Source organism: Filicampus tigris, chromosome 10 (genome assembly GCF_054856515.1).
Source record: "Filicampus tigris isolate MCC_2025a chromosome 10, RoL_Ftig_1.0, whole genome shotgun sequence".
NCBI classification, from domain to species: Eukaryota; Metazoa; Chordata; class Actinopteri; order Syngnathiformes; family Syngnathidae; genus Filicampus; species Filicampus tigris.
Window position 1 is genome coordinate 12,754,770 of NC_141226.1, and position 21,524 is coordinate 12,776,293.

At 41.1% G+C, this 21,524-nt stretch overlaps 2 protein-coding genes and 1 long non-coding RNA gene across 5 annotated transcripts; 1 reads left to right on the forward strand and 2 right to left on the reverse strand.

The window, feature by feature from the left end:
• Positions 1–695: 695 nt before the first annotated feature.
• Positions 696–16,693, reverse strand: cacnb2b (calcium channel, voltage-dependent, beta 2b). 2 transcript variants are annotated; one of them, XM_086042381.1, is made up of 13 exons: positions 16,294–16,693; positions 8,627–8,692; positions 8,375–8,497; positions 7,376–7,515; positions 7,240–7,301; positions 7,132–7,157; positions 6,194–6,274; positions 6,042–6,100; positions 5,088–5,197; positions 4,067–4,218; positions 3,475–3,570; positions 2,443–2,616; positions 696–1,448 (listed from the first exon to the last, which is right to left on the reverse strand). In XM_086042381.1, the coding sequence occupies exons 1-13, from the start codon at positions 16,339–16,341 to the stop codon at positions 951–953; spliced, it is 1,635 nt and encodes a 544-aa protein (XP_085898507.1). In that variant the 5' UTR covers positions 16,342–16,693; the 3' UTR covers positions 696–950. The 2 variants fall into 2 exon arrangements, with proteins under 2 accessions (XP_085898507.1, XP_085898509.1); XM_086042383.1 differs by lacking the exon at positions 16,294–16,693 and adding an exon at positions 12,162–12,591 and having other exon boundaries at positions 701–1,448.
• LOC147140868 (uncharacterized) lies at positions 15,752–19,724 on the forward strand. 2 transcript variants are annotated; one of them, XR_015088290.1, is made up of 4 exons: positions 15,753–16,018; positions 16,185–16,388; positions 17,938–18,510; positions 19,278–19,724. It is a non-coding gene; the product is annotated as an uncharacterized LOC147140868 (long non-coding RNA). The 2 variants fall into 2 exon arrangements; XR_015088289.1 differs by having other exon boundaries at positions 15,752–16,018; positions 17,938–19,724.
• tmem236 (transmembrane protein 236) lies at positions 17,892–20,946 on the reverse strand. The gene is made up of 4 exons (XM_086042385.1): positions 20,683–20,946; positions 19,770–19,842; positions 19,258–19,381; positions 17,892–18,529 (listed from the first exon to the last, which is right to left on the reverse strand). The coding sequence occupies exons 1-4, from the start codon at positions 20,928–20,930 to the stop codon at positions 17,892–17,894; spliced, it is 1,083 nt and encodes a 360-aa protein (XP_085898511.1). The 5' UTR covers positions 20,931–20,946.
• Between the last annotated feature and the right edge of the window lie 578 nt (positions 20,947–21,524).

Sequence of the window (21,524 nt, forward strand, 5' to 3'; positions counted from 1 at the left end):
TTCCACTATATAGTAATTGGCGGTTTTCTAATCAGGAATTTCGCCTTGGATGTTTTGCTTTTAACATATCCTCCATTGTGAGCTGGAAAACGGACCTTTTCACATTTTTCGTGCGCTTCGTGCAACACTCTTAAGGTGCTACAAGATGTGGGATGTCATTTCCAGTCAACAGCAAGTGTCAGACCAAGGCAAAATGGCTGCCCCTGAGATCAATACGAAAGCGTAGATTTTTCATATTCCACAAACGCAATATTAATCAGAATACAGTACCGTGTTCAGACTGGTGGGAGCGCATAGAACATATTATTGTAAAGAGCGCTTCTGACTGGACTTTGACTTCAACTCATTTCAACATAGTTCCTTGGCACCAAGATACCACAAGATGGTGTCAAAGCCCTAGGTGAAGCTCCTAAACTAGTTCCTTGGCGCAAAGATGGCGACTAAGCTCTATGTGAAACCTCTCAACGCACTTCAACATAGTTTTTTAGCACCAAGATGCTAAAAGATGAAGGCTAAAATACTATAACATGGTTCCTTTGCACCATGATGCTACAAGATGGTCCCAAAGCAGCACTTTTATTGCTTTGGCCTGAGCACATATACAGCCAATATGCAGTGATTCACCATATAAAATTAATTAATTAATTAAAAAAGGCTGGGGGGAGAGCGTGAAACGGGTACTGGCGCTTTTAATCAGGTGCAACAACCCCAGAGTATCACTACTACTAATAATAGTAATACATTGCTTCTATAGAGCTTCTCAATTCATCAACAAAACTCACATAGCCATTTGTGCTAGTGAGAAGTGTTTTAATTGTATAACAGGTCTTTTTGCACCAAAACTAGAGCAAAGGTACAGCGATAGTAATAAAAAAAATGCTCAAAATGTACAATAATAAATGTTTGTTAATCATATTTTTCACACATTTTTAATGAAGTCAGAGGAGAAACTAGGGCAAATGCGAGTCCCTGTGGCTCAGCCTAGCGTCTCTGCCTCGGTCCTTGTCCCTCTCCCTTGTATGGAGCCTCTCCCGCTCTCTTTCTCTGCCGTGGTGGTCGCCGTGGTCCCCCATGAAATGTTGGTGCGGCCTGTGGTGATCGTAGTCGTCGTCGCGGCGATGATGATGATGGTGATGATGGTGGCGGTCCCGGTGGTTATAGCATCCATCCTCCTCCTGCTCCTCCTCCTCCTCGTCCTCCTTTTCAAGTGTGTGGGTGTGACCGGCCTCTGTTCTGCGGTGGTGGTGGTGATGGTGGTGATGATGGCGGTGGTGGCGAGAGTGCTGGGCTCGCTTGGTTTCGCTGCACAGGAGACGCTCCTCCTCCTCGTGCTCTCGTCGACCCTCGCCGTGTTTCTGCTGGACCGATGAGGGGAGCTCCTGGCTGGAGGGATTGTCGAGGGGACCCTTCCTCTTGGATGCTGCCGGCTTCTTACTCTTTTGCTCGTCCTGACAAAGTGAACGGCAGTATAATCATTCATATTTTCACACAGGAAAATGTTATTATCACCATTATTACTATGAATTCATTTGTCAAACATGAGGCAATTTTCATATTTTCAAAAATTGTTTGGGTTACACCCTAAATTAAAACTATTTTAAGAATCCAGAATGGAAATAGGTAAAAATAAAGAGAATTATTCGGTAGTCAAAAACATTTCAGGGTAGCATAATGGATGAGTGGTATAGAGTACATAGTTTGGAGTACATAGTAAGCAAGCGTATATGCAGGGTTTCACTGTACCGTAAATATTTTTTTAAAAGAATTTAATTTTGCTTCAATATTATGGATATGTCATTAGAATTATTTTTCAAGCCATTTGTTCATTACCGGTAGGTTGTAGTGTGCTTGTACAGCTAATGTTACACGGGCTCCCTCTAGTGGCACGCAAAAGAATCACTTAATTAAATGTTCAAACTGGGCATTATGTTACAGTGGCTTGAACTTGTTCTGAATTTTTGGTTGGTTAAAATACAGTTATTTCTGAGTGTTAAATTGTGATTTTACAAGGGAAAAAAGCATAAATAATAGCCAATAAAATACTCAGAATAGCCAATGTTTTTCCTTAAGGATTTTATAACTCTAAAAATTATTATTTTAATATGTAATACTCAGAGTTTGTTAACCTTCAGTATTAATTCCTTTAATATGAAAAAAAAGGATGATGGCAAGAGGAGATAAAACAATACAATGATGCAGTCGAGTGGAATCGGATGATTTGTCACTTACCAGAAAATATCACTTGTGTATCTTTCCAGTGAAGGAGTAGGATGATAGGGAGAAATGAGATGTGAGATGAATGAATGGAAGCAAAACTCAATAAATATAAGCATTGCTGCTATATTTATAGTAAAGTGTGTCAGATTGGGAATGGGTGGGATATGCTTTGGGACGACATGACATCACTGTTATGACACGTCACGTGTCCTCAGTGTTACCGACCGGTATGACGGTGGGACTGGTGGGCAGCGTGTTCTCGGCCAGCCTTGCCACCAGATCGTTGGTGGGTTCCATTTCAGGTGGATGCGTGGCCCTCCAGTACGACTCCAGGTAGTCGGCGATGTGCTCGCAGGCGTCCGTCAGCTGGTTTTCGTCCAAGATGACATCAAACATTTCCTATGGAGCACAAAGGGTGAACACACAAAAAAAAAAATCGCAATTTACACAGAATAAGGATAAACACCAAAGGACACTTGATTAGGTACACACGTACCAGTTCATGAAATCCAATGTAAGAATCGAACATTAATCCTATCTTTGAAATTAAAATGGTGCCATGGGATACGAGTGACCTGACTTGCGTGTTTTTCAGATATGACCTGTCATTCAGGCGATTTTCTGCTTTGCCAAATTCAAAATACAAACCTTTATATGGCAGCAATGACCTCTGTTCAACACACTTCAAAATAAACAACAGTTTGGCAAATAGTGAGCAAGTAATCAAAAAAGAGGTTTTAAGCTGTTAAGTTGTGACATTCCCAGTTGAAGTTTACTGTCAAACTAAACATAAAACAACGAGAATTACAAAATGTGTATTTAAAACAACCACGTATCTTTATCTTAGGAAAGTCTGTGTCTATGTTTTTATCATGCACAGCATATTCAAATGATATTATTCTGTGTCAAAAAACACAAACAACAATTTTTGGGGGGGGTTTTGGGGGGGTAGAACGGTTTACTGGCATTTATATTCATTTCATAGGAGACCGATGAATTGAGACACGGGTCTTTTGAGTTCTGAGCGTGGTTAAACTAGTGTCTCAAGGCACCGCTGTTCTTCCGTTTCCGCATTCAATTTAAGTAGCCCACCTATTTCATCTCCCCTCTTCTTTTGCATTTTACTTCCATTGCTTACTTCCGCTTTACACGTTCTATATTAGATTTGATTCAATTAGTTTATCCAGCCATCATCGATTCTTTCGATTTTAATGAGACCTGTCAAATACTCATGTTTGGCCACAAGATGGTGCTCACCGGAGGACACTGGGCAAGCTTGTCTGCAGCCACCAGCTGAACGTTGAGATGTTTGGTCTGAGACTTTCCCCTGGTCTTGATCAGCCTGGTCAACACCTGTAGAAAAGTAAGTACATTTCTGGAAATACAGCGAGGGATGCCTTGAGATACATGTTCAATTCTTGAGCACATTTGTAATTCAAAATAATTCAATCTCAAATTGATTCCAATTGAAATGAGTAGAAATGCAATCCAATCAGGCCTTTGCAGGTCTCATCAACCGCAGGTGGTGTCGGTTCCTTTTAAAGTTACTTTGCGCATGTCGAGCTCTCGCATCTACATGCCATGTAGACTGTGCGCCTCTCTCTATTCTGAATTAAATTTAAAGGGAATGAGGGGATCCGGTTCCATTGGATAGCAAACAAGTCGGCTGCGTTCCCTCATACAACGGCGCAAACGCCTCCACCTGCGCCAGTCTAGGAAAAATATCAAAAGAAATAAAACTCCACCCATGCACACAGACTAGTTAGACTGCGTTTTGCGCTAGACTTGCACTGGGCACAAAAAATGGAACCCAAAATGTTCTCACTCTCTTCTCACTGATGGAGTTTACCTTTGGTGAGGAAATCTTGACGTAGACTAGGATGGGCGCCAGGGAGGTCTTGGACACCTGTAAAGGATGGTTGACGGTGTCCGCGTCCAACACCACCAGCTGTAAGCTGCGGGCCAGTTCAAATATGCGTTCCACCTCCCCCTGGATCTGGGCTGCAATGGCAGAAGTACATCTCAGAGGTAACTCAGGGCTCAGTCACTAACCTATAGTCTCCATACTGAACAAAGGTAAACAAGCTTCAGTGTTGTTTTTCTGAATTAACAATCCAAACGTGTACAGTATTTAGAGTCTTCTGCTTACGTTATGGTGTTTTCTCAAATGGCAGACGGCTCATGCAACTCATTTGCTGAGAGTATCAGGTATTTATTAGTGGTCGGATTCAATTTGTAAAAATGCATTTGATAATTTATCAAACATGTATTTTTTTAAACAACTCACAAAATAATATGTATTGTAACTAATATAAATAACAGATAAATTAGGTATTCAGGTCGAGGACTTAATCAACCACAGCATGATGAATTGCTAACAAAGCTACTAGCTAGCTTGCTAGCATCCCACGTGGACCCGTAACGTCGACACAGGGACCTCTTGTGTCTCACTGTACAATCAAATACTAAGTCCTAATAACAGCAGTATGCTAATGTTCAAAATTAGCCAGTAGCTAAAAAATGAGGGTTTATTTGAGGTGAGGTGTTTTAACAAAACGAGCAAAAATATAAGAACAATAATTCAACAGTCAATGTGCCTAAACCCGTGAAGAGCTGTGAAGCAACACCAACAGCATTTTGCAAAGGCAGACAAGTGTGATTATACGATGGGCCATGACGGGGACGAGCAGCAGGATGATGGAGCGTTCAAACACTGATAATATGGAAATGCATTCGTTTACATACCAGCAGCATCTGTGACAAAAAAAGCAACGAGAAAGACAAAATGTAAACTAACAGAGTAGACTACATGACATTATTTAAGCGTAGTGTTACATTGAGAGGTAGCTAGTATAAACCTAACATTGTACCTAAATTGGAACGGGTGTTGGTGCGGTCAATTAAGGCTTTTTTCCCCGGGTTGTTAAGTATTGAGCGCTTAGCCAGAGAGATGTCCGCTGTCACCCGTGTGATTGTGATTCTGCAGAAAAATAAAAAAAATCATAATTAATATACAGGGAGGCCTCAGTTTACAACAGGACTAACATAGGTGGTTTTGAGGTTACAATCTGTGTGCAATAAACTAGTTATGTGTCCATACAGGCAGAATTCGGCATACTGATTACTGTAATTATGACTTTAACAAGACATTCATGTGGGTTAGTGCTAGACTGTGATGAATTCCAATTTCCGTACAAATTTGGGTACGTTACTGCCGTAGGAACGGAAAGCCATAGGAAATCGAGGACACCCTGTAATTTGAGAGATATCTATCTACTTTGGCAAAGCAACAGTACCTCGACCAATAAGATAAGTGGATTCTATATCGTCTTACTCATGTCTGAATGTGCTGTCAGCTCATTGGTCACAGACCAGGGGATGTCCTAAGACCGTTATGGTAAGTTGTCATATAAAGGAAGCTGGGGTTCATTAATTCCATCGACATTTTACGGACTATTTTTGACTCTCACAATATTACGGGAAAAAGTGCGCCCCTTTTACAACTCAATACAGACGCTTACTTACATTTCTAAATACGGGATGATTCCGTTTTTCAAGGGACGGTTGGCAACTCTACGAACAGCATGCAATGAACTAGTTTAGAATTAGAACTAGTCTGCTACTGCCAAACTAACTGTTTCTCATTGGCTTGGTTTATGTCAACATCAATGTCTACAATTATTAGTAATACAAACGTTGACTGTAATTCTGATTTAGCTACTACATTAGCATAGGTTAATGAGTAGGGATGGAACGTTGGAAACCAAGGACCCATGTATGTATTGTTTTATTCCAGCATGATCACTATACCACCTTTAACTGACCTGCCTTCGAATCGATGTTTCAAAAAGTCAAAAAGGGCTTTTTGCATCATGTCTGTCACCTGGAATGAAAGGAAAGGGCGCTCGACAGGCATCATGAAGTTATCCAATAAAGCAGGAGATTAAAAGGGTGAATTTTAGAGGGTAGGCCTCACCTCTAATCCCTTCAGTGATGGTCCCATGAGAACCACAGGACGCATGGTCGGCACCACGTCGTACATGGACACCTGCTCCCCCTGCACCCAACGCACAAACAAAAAAAAAAGATTCCGTTGTACTGCATTAGATTGTATTGCACTGTATGTATTTTGAAACAGTGCCTTGTAGTGGATTGGATTGGATGAAGATTATGCATTTTTCTATTCATGTAAATTTGACCTGTAGATTTCCCTTGGCTAATTGTATGCAATAAAGTACTGATTCATTTCCGGCTGTCATACGTTGTGTAGCTGTTGTATTAACTTCGCTAGGCTAGAAAGTTAGCTAGTTTGCAAGAGTTCTGTTACAAGTGTACTGTACCAATCAAACACTTATTCTGGGCTGTTGTTTCGCCAGACCTCTAAATTTCACATTAGATTAGCAGTTAGTGTGTTTTCTCCATCTGCTGTTGTTTGCTCTTCTGCCTCAGTGTGCCACATGATTAGCTACTAGTACTCATCCTCGTTTAGTAATAACAAAACTTGTCAGAAGTGTAGAAGTGTGAGGATTAATAACTTAAAGGAGTGGCTCTGCACCAAGAAAGTTTTTTACCGCGTAGCAAGACAACTACACCTTGTAGCTGGTGTGGAGTAAATTAGCTTAGTTTAGCATTGTCATGGCCAAGCAGCCAGGAAAACAGGGAAGACTGACTGACTGCTAGACGTTAACACACGTATATGGCTGGCAGCTCCTCGGTCAGACGTGCTTGAGGCCATTTTCAGACTGAGACAGATACAAATTTAAATGATGTCCGACTCCTCAACAAGTGCTATGACAATTTCTTAGAAAAGTCCAAATCTATGCTGTACGCCAAATTCATACCGTTTACTGCATATAATGTAAAAAATGTGCACTCCTAGGGGGGAATCTTAGTGGTTGAAGAAAAATAACTTACCGGCTTTTTTTTCACCTGCTGATTGGCTGTTGAAGGAGACAATGGGTGTACAATTACATACAGTCACACCGGCAACAGACTGACCATCCACTGACTGTCCATGTTCACCTTGTGAAGGAGGCGTGTATTTCTTAGAGTTCATATCTTGAGCCATTTGTGATGATGCTTTGCTGAAAGAATAGAGTTTTGACTTGAATTGATTTAACAGCACTTTGAAAGTAAAGTTTGGTTAATGACGACATACTTGGCTAAGGCCTTAGCCGCCTTCCTGGCCTGGACTTCCCTTCTGATCAGGATTGTCTCCAGGTTGACCGGACTGGGGATGAAGCCCACCACACTGTCCTCCTTCACAGGCCGGCCGATCCACCATTCGTTGTTAAATTTCTGTTAATACAGTGGTGTCTTGAGATGAGAGAGGTCCGATTTATTCTGGGATTATGATGTGGATCGGCCAATTTTTTTCTTTGTCTTGTTGTGAGCACAAACTTCAGATACGACCCCTGTATGGTGGCAGGTGACTCAACACACTCCACAACAAGGTAGCTGGTTGACAACTTGAAAATATTTTTCGAAAAAACTGGCTTCAACCTATTTATTACAACTCTCAGCTAAAGGTTACTGCTAAACTAAACATAAATCTAACATTGTGTATTCAAAGAAAACACATAGCCTCCACTATCTGGATGCTAGCATACAGTTTGAAACTCCGTAGGCACACGGCCTAAGAATTAGCAACAGTGTGGCGGTGTTACCTTTAAAGCAACGGATATCTAGCACAAACGGTGCTGTAGTACATGTAGAAAAACCATAGCACAATACTCACAGAAAATATACAGTACTTCTTTCCCTCTACAAAGAACGACTAATATTACTGCTGTAGGCTACTGAGAATCTAAGAGAGGAACTGAGACTGCAGTACAGTATATGTCCATATGTCTGTCTGTCTGTCTGTCTGCTTCCTGGTGGCCAAGGCGGGCATACCAGAATGAGTAGCACAATTGATGGAGGTGTGACAAAAACAGTTTAACTCTCTATTGGTATACTTAATTATGTCATTACTGTATGTTATTATGTATATCTCTAATTACAAAAAATAAAAAAACACATTACATTCTTTTTTAGGAGGGGAAAGATGATTTGAGCTATACGTGTTTTGAGTTAAGAGCGTGGTCAAGGAACAAATTAAACTCGTATCTAAAGGCACCACTGTACCAGAAGAAAACACAGAATAGGTGTGCCCAACCTCTTTGACGTGGAGGAAATCTCGGGCCTCAAAGGTGGTGGCCTGGCCCGGCACTGGCACATTGTCGTCATCTGCCGGCGTGTAGGAGAAGTTGCAGCGTACGGCGAAAGCCACAGGCCGGTACTGAGGAAATGGATGCACAAACACCCTAATTAACGAATTATTCAACCTTATTTCTTGAATTAATCGCAATTCTTCATCCCGGCATGACCGTTTAGAGCGTGAATGAAGGCCGCATTGAGTCTGAAATACCTTTGCTTTCTCCAACTGCACTTGGGCATTTCTTTCCTCAGCGGCGTCCGAGTCGTGACGCTCTCCCTGAAAGAGGGCACAACTGTATTCATTATTCCTCCGCTTACACAGCGCAAAGTCAAAATGTATCCTCGAGAAGCAACTTTCAGTCGCCCCTGAGGCGGTATTCAGTTTACTCTGCTCGACATCTGCTCGCCCAGCACCTGGCTCTCCTACAAGCCAAAGTCACCTGGCCAAGAACGCGCACACGATGCCATCACTGAATTATTCAACAATGCTGATGCTTTTTGAGAATTCTTCTGTCTGGTATAAATGACCTTTCATCTGTGATTATTCCATAGATATACTGATTACTCAACTAAAGAGTTTTCTCCAATGTACCAACTGTACAAGCGCTGACAAGAAATATGTACTGACTGCTCGAGTGCTAAAATATGGACTGATTGCTCAGGTGCTTACTAGACGCTGACTATAGCGCTGACTGGGAGCATACTACTTGCTCAAGATCTGACAAGAAAGGTAACAGAGATTGCTAGCTCTGAAGGGAAACGTACTGCTTGCTCGAACGCTGCTGCTCAAACACTCAAGAACACTGTCTGTTGTTGTACCAAACAGTGACATTTTCTCTCGTACCGAGTAAATACTGTGAGTCCAAAATCCGACCTTATTGGCTGGCGAGCAGCTCTTATGACTGATTTCATATTGACCCTCCAATGAGGGTCTTGTGCTTACTTACTCTCGTTACGTTTCCACGGCTTAATGGGACATCATTAGCTGGCGCAGTTCATTTGCATGCAGTGCACGTGCCATGTCCTGTTGTCTTTGAGACACTCTTAACTAACTTTTTCAACAACTATTAAGAAAAGGTAAAGGCTGCACTCCAATGATTTTTCCCCATGCTGTATTTTATAAAAGGCACAAAAAAAAATTAAAAATAATCAACATGCTTCACAGATAAATGAACTCTCTTTCTCTCTGGGTCATGATTGTGTCGCGGTAAGGAGATTAAGATAGCATGCGCCAATCCGGGATTTAAAAAGAGAGAGAGAGGGAACGATAGGAACGACTCCATGTCTGTCCTTGGATAAGACTTACAATAGCTGTACAGTGTTATTATTTTTATCTTTAACTTTAACTAGCATTGGTAGGCTAGATGGCTAACCATGTTTACTTTTACATAGATGTGCAGTTTTGTAACTTTAGCCAGTTGTACTTTGAAATAGGTACATTGCATTTAGCTTCTTTTGTTAAGTGCAAACTGATAGCAAATTTTGGTCAGTCTCAGATTTTTTTCATACACAAATTCCTCTGGCAAGCGTTTATTGCTACATAATGTACTTGTACTACCACTTGCTGTCGACTGAAAATGTCATCATAGTGCCCATGTGCTCAATTAACGACCGTCACAGCTCACCTGTTTTCTGGGTTTGTTCACACATGTGAAGTTCACAAGCCAAGCCCTTAGGCGCTGTGATGTCATTTTTAGCTGACAGCAAGTGGCAAAATGGCCGCCCCCTGAGGTGGATTAAAACGGGGGAATTTTTCAGTTTAATTCATATCCCACAAACACAATATCAATCAGAATACCATGATTAGACTAGTGGCGGTGCAAAGAACATATTGTGAAGAACATTTTTTGACCTGACTTCTCCTTCAAGCTTTTTTGGTTTGTAGCCATGTCGGGCCACCATGACTCATGTTGTGGTGGCCCTGTAATTTCATGATATAATACGATAAATTTCAATTATTATGTATTATTATATTATATTTAGCATCTTTATACTGTAGTATGTAGACCTCTAAGAAAATAATACAAGTAGGCTACTTCTGTGTATTTACTTTTTTCCACGTTATGTTTTTTTTTTTTCAGTTTAAAGTTTATCTGAATATTTTACATTTGACATTTTCACGACATTTATATCTTGTTCAAGGATTTAATGGAAGAATTTAACCTGACGCCCAGAAAAATGTATGCAGCATGGTAAAAATATCAATGATGATTGATGAATTCAAGTAGATAAACCTCAAAAGATTGGATATTAAATCTTAAAAAAGCAAGAATGTGCTGATATCCTCGTATATATTGGGCCAGCGCCATTGAACTTAATGTAGTGAATTATGCGCGATATAAGTATGATAAAAAAAAAAATCTGCGACGCAGTGAAGCTGCAAAAAGTGTACTGTGATATAGCATGGGGCGACTGTAAAATTTCCTGTTGGAAAATATTTCAAAAAAGGTAGGAAAGCACAGTATTCCTACATGAACCTTCCAGATTGTTGCCCCACTTTCCGTCCCGGAATGGAGAGCAGGTATCTGGACGGAAAGACGGCGTAAGAGGCTTAAAAGACGTCACCGGCAGTAGACTGGCAAAGACATGCTGCCAGTTTTTTCTCTACAGTCTACACACTCAAACGCCACCTACCGCATGGCATCATGTTTCTCAGCACATCATCAAAACCAATACCTGTTGTTCCTAATTGACAGCTAACCCGTTAGCATGCTAACTAGCTATTTCATCAAATAGATGATAGTCCAAATTAGAGTCTAGATTGAGCTGGAAGCCATCCAAGATGACTTTGGAAGAGAGGCAGACTACATCCTGGACCGACCGCCAGTTGATCACTGGGCACATAAGGACAAACAACCATTTGCACCTATGGATAATTAAAAGTCTTCAGTGAACATAACATGCATTTTTTGGAATGTGCAAATTCCACACTACCTCTGAGATTCAAACTGAGAAACTCAGAACTGTAAAGATGACATGCTAACCACTAGTCCACCAGGGTGCCCCGTAGTTCAATTCATAGTAGTTGGAGCAATTCCATCTATTTTTTGTTTCTCAAGCAAGAGGCAGTGTCACCTGGGCACGTTTAGGCGTTTATAGACTATTTTGTCTATAAACTTCAACTAGTAGTGGCAATAAAGATCCTGAAGCATCTTTTTTTTTCATGAATTGTTTAATAGCCGCCAAACTACTGCTAATTGTGAAGTGAGTTGAACTGAGTTCACTGCCGCCATACACTCGTATCACAAGTCCGCGCTTGCAAGTAAAAAAAATATAAATAAAACTGACCTAATAACGACTCATATCACTCTTATCTCAAGGCACCTCTGTTAGTGTTCGATCACATTGATTGTTTTGCAGAGCCTTCTTGATATAAAACTGAGCCTGAAGTCACCATGTTGTGAATAAAGTACAAGTTTCAATTTTAACTTCACAGAAAAACAACTGTCAAACTGCATTAAATTAATCTATCCCCTCGAGATTAACATCAACATCTAGTGCATTGACTTCATTGGCTCCATCAACTAGTGGTCCCAGGCCAAGAGATTATGTAACTCCTTCTACTTCCACACCACAGTGATAGGCCACGCGCACACGCACGCGCACATTCACGCACACTTGCTGGTTTAGTGGAGTGGAAAGGCCTCACACAGGGATTAGCGCCCAATGCAACAGATGGCGCGTTCTGTGACACTTCCTGTTCCACGCGCACGCGCGCAACCACACAGCAAATGGAGTATTTTTACCTTTTTCTTGGGCGGCATCCTGCCGAACAACGAGTGCTGCTGTCATTCCACGCGTGTCCGAGTCTGCGCTTCACCTGCGACGCCTTTTGGTTGACACATATGGGCCACTATCTTGCAAGAACGGAGGGGAACTTGTCCACGCTGCCCAGCGACACGCGTAAAAACGTTCCCAAATTATAAAAGAAAAAAAGTGCACGGTTCCTCTTCTGCGACGTCCACGGAGATGGTGACACGTGTGAGACTGAGGAGTTGCGTGAGGGTGGGTGGGTTTCTCCTGAGAGTCCTTGGGGTATTAACGGCTTATTCCCCGGTGCGCATCTGTTGCGCGCGTCCTGCAGCACCGAGAAGTCCAAGCGTGGTGCACGCCGGTTTAATAAACCCACCAGTGCATGCGCGTTGGGTTGGTTAGCCATGCAAGTGTGCGTGTGCGTGTGCGTGTGCGTGTGTTTGGCTGCACTCATACGTGAGTCTGTGAAGCCACAGACTCCAATAGGGAGATGGCATTTAAAAGCATTTAATTCCCATGTGAGCAAATGTATAAAGCTTTTCTTAACCGTTACGACACCGTTCTTAAAAAATAAGAAGTTTATTTTTTTAATTTATTCATTTCTTTTTAAATGCAAAATGATGTTACTTGTTTTAGGTTGGTTCCATAAACCTGCAGTGTTCTTTTTTAATGCGTCATTTTTATCTTGTGTAGTGAAAAATGAAGTGTAGAATAATTAAATACAATGAAAAAAAATAGTTGAATGTCAAGAAAAAAATGTTTGACGTTACAAAAAGTCACTCAAAAAAGTAACAGAATTAACCAGGCATTGACGAGAATTACATAGTGATATTATGTGGAAAATGTTGGAAAGTTCAGTGAATTAAAATTCGTGACAAAATATGTAAGTAAAGTGCACAATATGAAAATAAACGTGTAAAGTCAAAATTTACTTGTGTGATTAAGTTTTAATACGATCTTGAAGTCTTTAAACTGTTGTTGTTAACTGTTAAAAGTCAAAAGGTTGAGAGCGAATCGTAAAGTCTAGTAAAGTTGTAAAGTTTTGAGAAAAAAAAATCTAAATTTCATAGAACAAACCGTACATTTACGGGTGTAACCAAATGTGAGGAAATTGTATTATGAGAAGTGAACTCAACTCTTCTCACTTCACAATATGCAAAGCAAGGCAACTTTATTTCTAAAGCATACACGAGATAACTCACTGTGCTTAACAATAAGCAGCACGTTGGCCAATAGGGATTAATTCCTAAACAAAAATCAGCAAATCTGTTTATTGCCACACCAAGTTGAAATTTGATGTCAAAGCAAACATAAAACTAGGATATTTACACGTTGTATATTTAAAACATGGCCTTTTTGGGATAGCTTAATGCAATCCTATAAAGAGAAACACATATAACCATTTGAGCAACTTATATTTGAACACAAATATAAAATACTCAATATAACAGTCATATATATTCTTTATCCTCAACAAGGAGCTGAGACATCTACACTGTACAGATGTCCATGTACAGTATATTCATCTGTCTGTCTTATATTACCCCAAGGTGGGCAGCAGCAGGATGGCCATTCATTTGATCCAGTGTGACTTTATTCTTTTTAATTCTATTTTATGAAGTCAATACTATACATTTTTACCAACTGCAACATTATGGAGTGCTGTTTTTCCCAATTGAAATGCCCATTACAATAGTATGCTGTTTTTTGGGGGAAAGGCTTGAACGGATTAATGGCATTTCCTTTCTTGTCAATAGGGAAAGATGATTCAAGATGCGGATGATTTGTGTTCAAAACGTGGTCACGGGACAAATTCAACTTGCATCTGAAGGCACCACTGTAGTTTTACTTCAAGCGTGTCCGGTTAGTACCAAATCACAGGGCGATGAGGATTGCATGTTGTGAAGAAGTTCTTACATAATAGAAGTGATAGGAGCTATGATATGCTGAAGTAGCAGCACGCCATTTGGACGATCGCCCGGATGCAGTGAAGCATGCGAGCACTCCACTAACTTCCTATAAGCATCAACAAACGAGCAGCCTAGTCCCTTCACTTCAGTGCACGGACACACCATTAGAACAATTGTGCCTTTATATTGCTCACTTTCAATTGACATTGTCAGACTGGAATTCGTTTCATATGTTTATGAAATGATCCAGGTTCCACACCTTAATTTGTAGTTCCGCTGCCAAATAGAACATAACCTCCTCGGCACTATTCTATACTTAATTTGTATTCGATGTCATGAGGTTGTGCAAGTGTACCCATATAAGTGACCCAATGTGAATTTGCCCACAACGGTACAGAACTGCAATGTTACCCCGGCAACGTGCCGAGGAAGTGATGTTGAGGTTGGCGATGCAGCGGGATGGAGTTCCCTTGAGTCATGTCATCACTTCGAGTCAGTCGCCATCACACAGTGGGTCAGGACCCCGTGCATGTGTTTGCCTGTGCACACATACATAAACTAAACATCTGTCCCTAAGCCTCTTACAAGCAAAATGTCCTTGTGTTTGTGTGTACGTTTATGCAAGTGTGTGTCAGAGAGAGAGAGAAAGAGAGAGAGGGAGAGAGAGAGAGAAAGAGAGAGAGAGAGAGAGAGAGCCTCAAATCACCTTTCCTCACTGAAATGAATGGAAGTACCATTAATTCCACCTCATCCCAAAAAAAAATATTTGATTTTTTTCAAGGAAAAAAACACAATAATATTGTATTTTATAAAAAAACATAGTGTAATAACATAATTAAATCAAATGTAATGATTTAAACAGTGTGTGCGTCATGATTTATTTCTGCATTTAAATTAATTACGCTACTCCTTTTTTTGTGCCTACCATGGCCACCGGGAGGCAGTATAATACAGTCTTGCAGTCACAAATAAAGAACACTGGTACTTTTTTTTACTACTACATGACTCAGTGACTCAGTAAGAGGTTGTAATATTGGTTATTTGCCATATACGATAAAGAAAATATGCTTGCCAGTATTGTTATATTGTCTGTCTACATGTGTTGTGCAACCATTTGTGTTTAAATAAAAACTGTTCCTATAATGCTAAATGTAAATGTTTTTTTGCATTGCATTGTTAGCATTAAGCTAACCTAACTTCCCTCGCACACAAAGGATGCTTGTATTGGTTTTATGGTTTGACAGAAAAACCATCACCACTTGAATTTAGAATGAAGGTAGAATTAATATTCTAATTAATGTATTGCTCTAGCGTTTCTGTTCGAATATGTTCTTGTAACGTGTTGATCGATGCTAAAGATTAGCATACAGTTAGTGAGCATTAAACCAAGCCAACTTTCCTAAGGCAGAACAATGTGTTACTGTTTATTTTTAACACAAAAGGTGAAATTTGCTTTATTTTATATTTAGTTTGGTAGTAAACTTGAGAGTGTCAATAAACAACTTGAAACCTTTTTTGGGGGCATGAATTGTTCAATATATACCAAATACCAAAGTGCTGCTTATTGTGAAATAAGTTGTGGTATAACACAATACTTGGCTATTTGATGGGGTTTTTTTCCCTCCCTCTCTCATCTACGTCCATCTGCCCATTTAAAAAATCAAATGCAGGCCTTATTCTTTACTACTTGTGGTTTTACCCAGTGTTTTTCAAACTCTGTGCCGCGGCACAGTGGTGTGAGATATTGTCAGATGGTGCCGTGGGAAATTATCTAATTTGTGCGGTCTAGCGCCAGGCAGCGTAATCATGCCTTTACTACATTGTAGCACTCTTCCATACCAGCAGGTGGCAGCAGCAGCAGATAGCTAATTGTCTTCATTTACAGAGACAAGCGAATTAGTGACGCATGTTGATCCAAACAGGCCCATGTTTCACACTGAGTAAGTATCAATATGAAACATTATTAAATACTTTTTTCTTTGTGTTTATTTAATTCCTATTCAAGACGTTATAATATAACGTCATTCTTCAATGTTACAAAATGCTTATATAAACAATATAATACTTATCTTGTTAAAATAAGCTTCTTTTTCCCCACAATTTCAGCTGCTGGTGTACCGTGGGATTTTTTCAATGAAAGAAATGTGCCTCGATTCCAAAAAGTTTGGAAAACACTGGTTTTACCGTTGCACATGCATGGACGCTGGTCACTTACATAAGTGGACTGCACTCGTCGCCAGTTGCCCAGCCCACAGCAATACATCAAGACATCAGCTGTCGGGCGGAAGAGGAGGCTGAAGATGCCTACGGGTGAGCAACTTTGTTGTCCTGGGTCGGGCTCGTGATGTGTTGTTGAGCCAGGGAGTTGCGCCAGTGTCGTCCACAGGTTCTCCTCGGGAAATTGTGTACGGGGGAGTCTAGGGTCCGGAAAGGTGTCCTCTCATTTTGTGTTCCCCCCAACCCCCCCATTCCCCTGCTTCTCGGGTCCTCTGTCACTTCTTACCGGTGTCACGGTGTTAGTACTCCTCCCTGTGTGTGTGTGTGCGGGTGTGCGTGTGTTTGTGTGCGCCCTTGCCTCCCTGCCTCTGTTGTCATGGCGCAGCAGGTAACATTAGGGCTAGCGCAGGAGGCACACGGCCTGAATTCAAATGACTAAGAAAACCACACACACACACACACACGGGCGCACACACAACAGCAACACTCCCCTCAGTCTTCAATGTCCGCCTCCTTTCTGCATCTTGTTTCTTTCAAGCAATTTTCTGTTTGGTGTTGACGGGCACAGATAAACTGCTCTGTGGGGTTTAGTTACCTCCCCCAAGTAGGATGAATCAACCCCTAAATTGCTAGCGTAGTGTTATGTAAGACTTTAAAAAAAATCTGTTTTACGTCTTTCAAAAATGTTAATCATGCTTAAATTATATTTATAGAAAACAGTGGCGCCTTGACATGTGAGTATCTCGAACCATTTGTATCTGAAATCTTCAATTTTCGCTGTTGAAATGAATGGTAACGCCATTAATCAGCTCTAGCCAATGTGCTCCTTCTAGTGTCAGTCCCTTGGCCACTGAGAGATAATATAAGACAGTCATACAGATAGAAACGAAGAAAAGTTTCATAACTAAGTGACTCAGTAAACTGCAATAATATTTGTCATTTATGCCAATACTTAGTCAATACTTGTGTGTCAAATCACCTTTTCCCATCAAAATGAATGAAAATGTCATTAACACATTTCAACCTTCTCCAAAAGCAATAAAAGTTGTTGTAGTGTGTTTATTTTACTGAGGAAAAATAAAACTCCATAATATTGTACTTTACAAAAACATACAGAAATGACAATTAACCCTAGAACACTAACGTCGGGTGATTTCACCCATGTATTTTTTTTAATGTGATATTTTGTATTGGGAAATTAAAGAAGACAACTTCCAATTTGACATACAGTGTTTGTACTTTTACATAAATTGATGAAAACTGTATTTTGTCCGAGATATTATATCGGGTTAAATGTACCTGACATTAGTGATGGTGTTATTAAGTTTAACATTAGTGTTTAGGGTTAAATAGAATTTCAAAAATGAATCCTTTCTTGCTGTGGCCGTTGTGCTACTCCTTCTAATTTTTCAAAACTATACGCAAAATGTAATGAAATTCCACAAATTTCTTAAAATGTTCCTTTGAAGATTTATGATTTTTGGAATTTGCCGTTTTGCTGGGAGAAGCCCATATTTTTGTTCCTTGCATTCATGTGTGTTGTACAAAAATGTCCCATTGTTTCATAAGACTATTTACAGTGTGACGTGTGTGTGGTCAGAACATGCTGTGACTCTTAAATATCTTCATCCTGGTCATGCAGGTGAAGTAGATGAAGGCCAGGCTGACCAGGACATTCTTCAGAGGGAACAAGATGGGCGTGACGGGTCCAAAGACGGCCAGCAGGGACACCCGCCCGACCAAGAAGGGAATGTCCTGGAGTGCCACCCCCGCTGTGGATGGCAATGGGCCGTGAGGGGCGAGGACGGCCCTCAGGCTGGAGAGGAAGGCCAGGATGAAGACGGGGTACACCCAGGGCGAGTAGAAGATGGCCGACTCGCCCGCCACCCGCACCATCTCCACCGTGTCCAACCAGAACAGGAAACAATCGACAAACACCTCCGACCGGGCATCGCTCCTCCCCAGGAAGCCCAGGCGGCCCGAGAAGCCTCGCGAGGACGACGAGTACAGGTAGGCGGCGCCCGAAGCTCTGGAGGCGATCGGTGTGGAGCGGCCGGCGGGAACGTCAGGCCGCCTGGGGGGGGCGTCGGGTTTGCTGGAGGGCTCCGATTGGCGGTCGGGCGGTGTGCCGTTCTGGGCTCGGATGGGCTGCACCGTGTTGGAGATGGAGCTGACCGTTTCTAAGTGGGTCAGGACCGGGCCCGGCAGCTCAAAGGTGAGGTCCACGTTGTCTGCTGCAAATTACAACAGCCATTGGCGTTGTGCACTTTACCGCTCAGATATTTACATGCAAATTTAGAAACTATGGGGGTGTGCCCCATCTTTGCCATTGAGAAAAACTTCAGTTAACAAAAAACAAGTGTGAAGCCCAGAAATTGAATGTTTTTTTTTAATTTTAGTAACTTTAAAAAATATGATATACTGTTATGTAATACTTTAGGAACTTTTGCAGTTTTAATGATGAATATACCAGAATATAAAGTCTAATATCGTGTATCGGTACACTTGTCTGAATTGTGTGCAGGCAGCATGGGTTTAGTTCCACTCAGTGATAGGGATGCAATGATTCACTCAAGCCCCGAGTCGATTCGATTTTTGATTTTCAGTTCCCGATTTTCGATTTGATTTTTTAAAAATTGCTACCTTGCTTGTCTTTGTGCACTAGTGTGGTTTGGCAGCCAGCCACAAACGCAATACGCAATGATGTTTGGTGCAAAAGCATAATTTGATCTACATATTCAAAATGTGCTATGCATCTGGAATGAAAAAACCTTTCAAGACATCATTTTCTAGATTAATTTAATCAACTCGATTTTCGAGTAATTGAATCGATTTTGATCAATTTTCTATTCATTGTTACAATGTAAGTAATGTAAAAGTTCACGTAAATTGTTTGAGGTCACACCGTTGTTCAAACAAATAAAACCATCGAACCGGTTCTGGCATACAATATTTACATTACCTCGTCCGATGAGCCTGCAGGGCCGCAGCCTTTCCACCAGGTCCACGCAAATGAGCGACAACATCACCAAAGAGACGGGCAACTCAACAAAGTGGTCCAGCCGCACGCTTGCGTTGACTTGCACCTACGGAGAGATGGATGAAGAGATAAATACTTAAAAAATGAATAAATAAATAAAATCTTATTGTTAAGCATCTGGGCTTGTGTAATGTTGGAGACTAGTCTAGAAATAAGTTTATGTTGGAAGTAAAGTTAATGGGCAACTTGTCACATTACTAACTGTGTTACTGAATAACTCACATGGTCTTGTGACAGTGGCGATTTTTTTTTTTTTTATGTGAAAACATGACTTCAGTCGTTCTCAGTGGACATCAAGACAATACAGTAGCCTCAATATTAATACAACAGTGTCTCGAGGACATATCCTGTGTATGGATACATTCCATTTGACGATCCTTAAGCATTTTATTGACAATGATTGTTACCTTAGACTTTTTTTTTTTTTTTTTTACCTGGGAGCTGGCTATTACAATGGCAAAGCAAGGTAGCGTGCACAAGAGGAGGTACGCCAGCACTGTTGGTCTCCTGGTTGACCAAAAACAAAACATTTAAAGCGGAAATCAACCCAAACATATTTTTTCCAGAATATGTTCTATGCAGGCCCACTGGTTGAAACACGGCATTCTGATTAATATTGCGTTTGTGGAATATGAGTTATGCCCCAAATCCACCTCTTTTTAGCCAGCCCGGGGGGGCGGCCATTTTGTCACTTCTGTCGACTGAAAATGACATCACAACTGCTGAGGGCTCAGGTAACGACCAATCGCGGCTCAGCTTCAAATACAGGTCAGCCGTACCTGAGACCTGAGCAGTTGTGATGTCATTTTCAGTCGACAGAAGTGAGTGAAAGAGATGGCTAAAAACGGGTGGATTAACTCTTGTTCCACAAACTAAATATTTATCAGAATGCGTTGTTTCAACTAGTGTGCTTCCATAGAACATATTCTGAAAAAAATATGTTTGGGTTGACTTCCACTTTAAAACATGAAAAACGATAGCATGCTAAAAGACAAACACTTTGATACACAAATTTTTCATGTGTAAATGCAATGCCCCTGGTTTTATACAACTGAAATTAAGTACAGCAGACATATATAATTACCTTATTTAATATATATGTATCAAAATACAAACAAAATGTGTTTTTAGTGGGGCTGCAATGGATTAATGGCATTTCCATTCATTTCAAAGGAAGATAATGATTTGGACATGTGCGGATTGTGTTAAGAGCGTGGTCACAGAACAATTTGAGCTCGTATCTCAAGGCACCGCAGTGCAGACATTTTCCCATGTTGCGGTTAAGTTCTGCTCCCAGATTCTATGGTTACCGTCACACGCGTGACATTATCACCGCAATGCACTCACCACCGCGTGGTCTTCAGTCTCCGCCCCCTCAGGATGTGATACTTGAGGGGCACCCACACCAGCAGGGTGCAGGAGGTCACGTAGGCCACTGACGAGGCCACCGCCAGCCAGTAGGCGGTGTCGTCGCGTCCTCTCACGTCGCTCAGCAGGCGGGCGAAGCGCTCGGCGAGCACCAGCGCGGGAACGGCCAGCGCGGCGAACTGCAGAAGTTCGTACGCGGCCAGCTTCAGCGTCTTGGCCGAGGTCATGGCGAGAGGCGAAAATGGTGACAGGGATGATGTTGACGGAGGCGGAGCGGCGAGGTGGACTCTGCACGCTTTAGGAAGGCAGCGAGCTTACGCTGCACAACGACAGCGCAATTGCTTTATGGCTTGGACAGTGCTCACTTTTTACGAGACACTTGCATCCCATAATGACCCATCGGCGACATTGACCAGAGCTGAGCGCGTACTGCAAGATGAAACTCAAAGGTCTTCAACATCCCAGCATAAAACTGAAACTCAAAAATGTGTAATTGAAATTTAATTTGCAACTAAAATTGTACTAGCAATTTAAAAGGTAATTGAAGCTGTAAATGTAAGTGAAACACTCATTTGCATTCAACTCATTCACAAAATGTGCATATATGTCAATCATCATAGTGTAGTACTGTATTGCCATTGAAATTAAATTTGAAACTGAAATAGTGATTCAAATTGTTAGAAATTGAAAAATCACATTTGTGGCTGAATTACAAATGCATTTGAGATTGAAAAAGTAATTGAAATTGTATTTGGAATATAAATACTGATTAAAATTGTATATGCAATTTGAATTTTCATATCAAAATTCAATTAAGATAA

Excerpts from the sequence above, each read along its gene's own strand:
- cacnb2b (XM_086042381.1), bottom strand. The coding sequence starts at position 16,341 with ATGTATTGCTGTGGGCTGGGCAACTGGCGACGAGTGCAGTCCACTTAT. Across the intron at positions 8,498-8,626 it reads TGCAGTTGGAGAAAGCAAAG|TACCGGCCTGTGGCTTTCGC; the intron begins GTATTTCAGACT and ends CCATTTCCTCAG. Across the intron at positions 3,571-4,066 it reads TCAAGATTTCCTCACCAAAG|GTGTTGACCAGGCTGATCAA; the intron begins GTAAACTCCATC and ends ACTTTTCTACAG.
- tmem236 (XM_086042385.1), bottom strand. The coding sequence starts at position 20,930 with ATGACCTCGGCCAAGACGCTGAAGCTGGCCGCGTACGAACTTCTGCAG. Across the intron at positions 19,843-20,682 it reads AGACTGAAGACCACGCGGTG|GAGACCAACAGTGCTGGCGT; the intron begins GTGAGTGCATTG and ends TTGGTCAACCAG. Across the intron at positions 18,530-19,257 it reads CTGCAGGCTCATCGGACGAG|CAGACAACGTGGACCTCACC; the intron begins GTAATGTAAATA and ends TGTAATTTGCAG.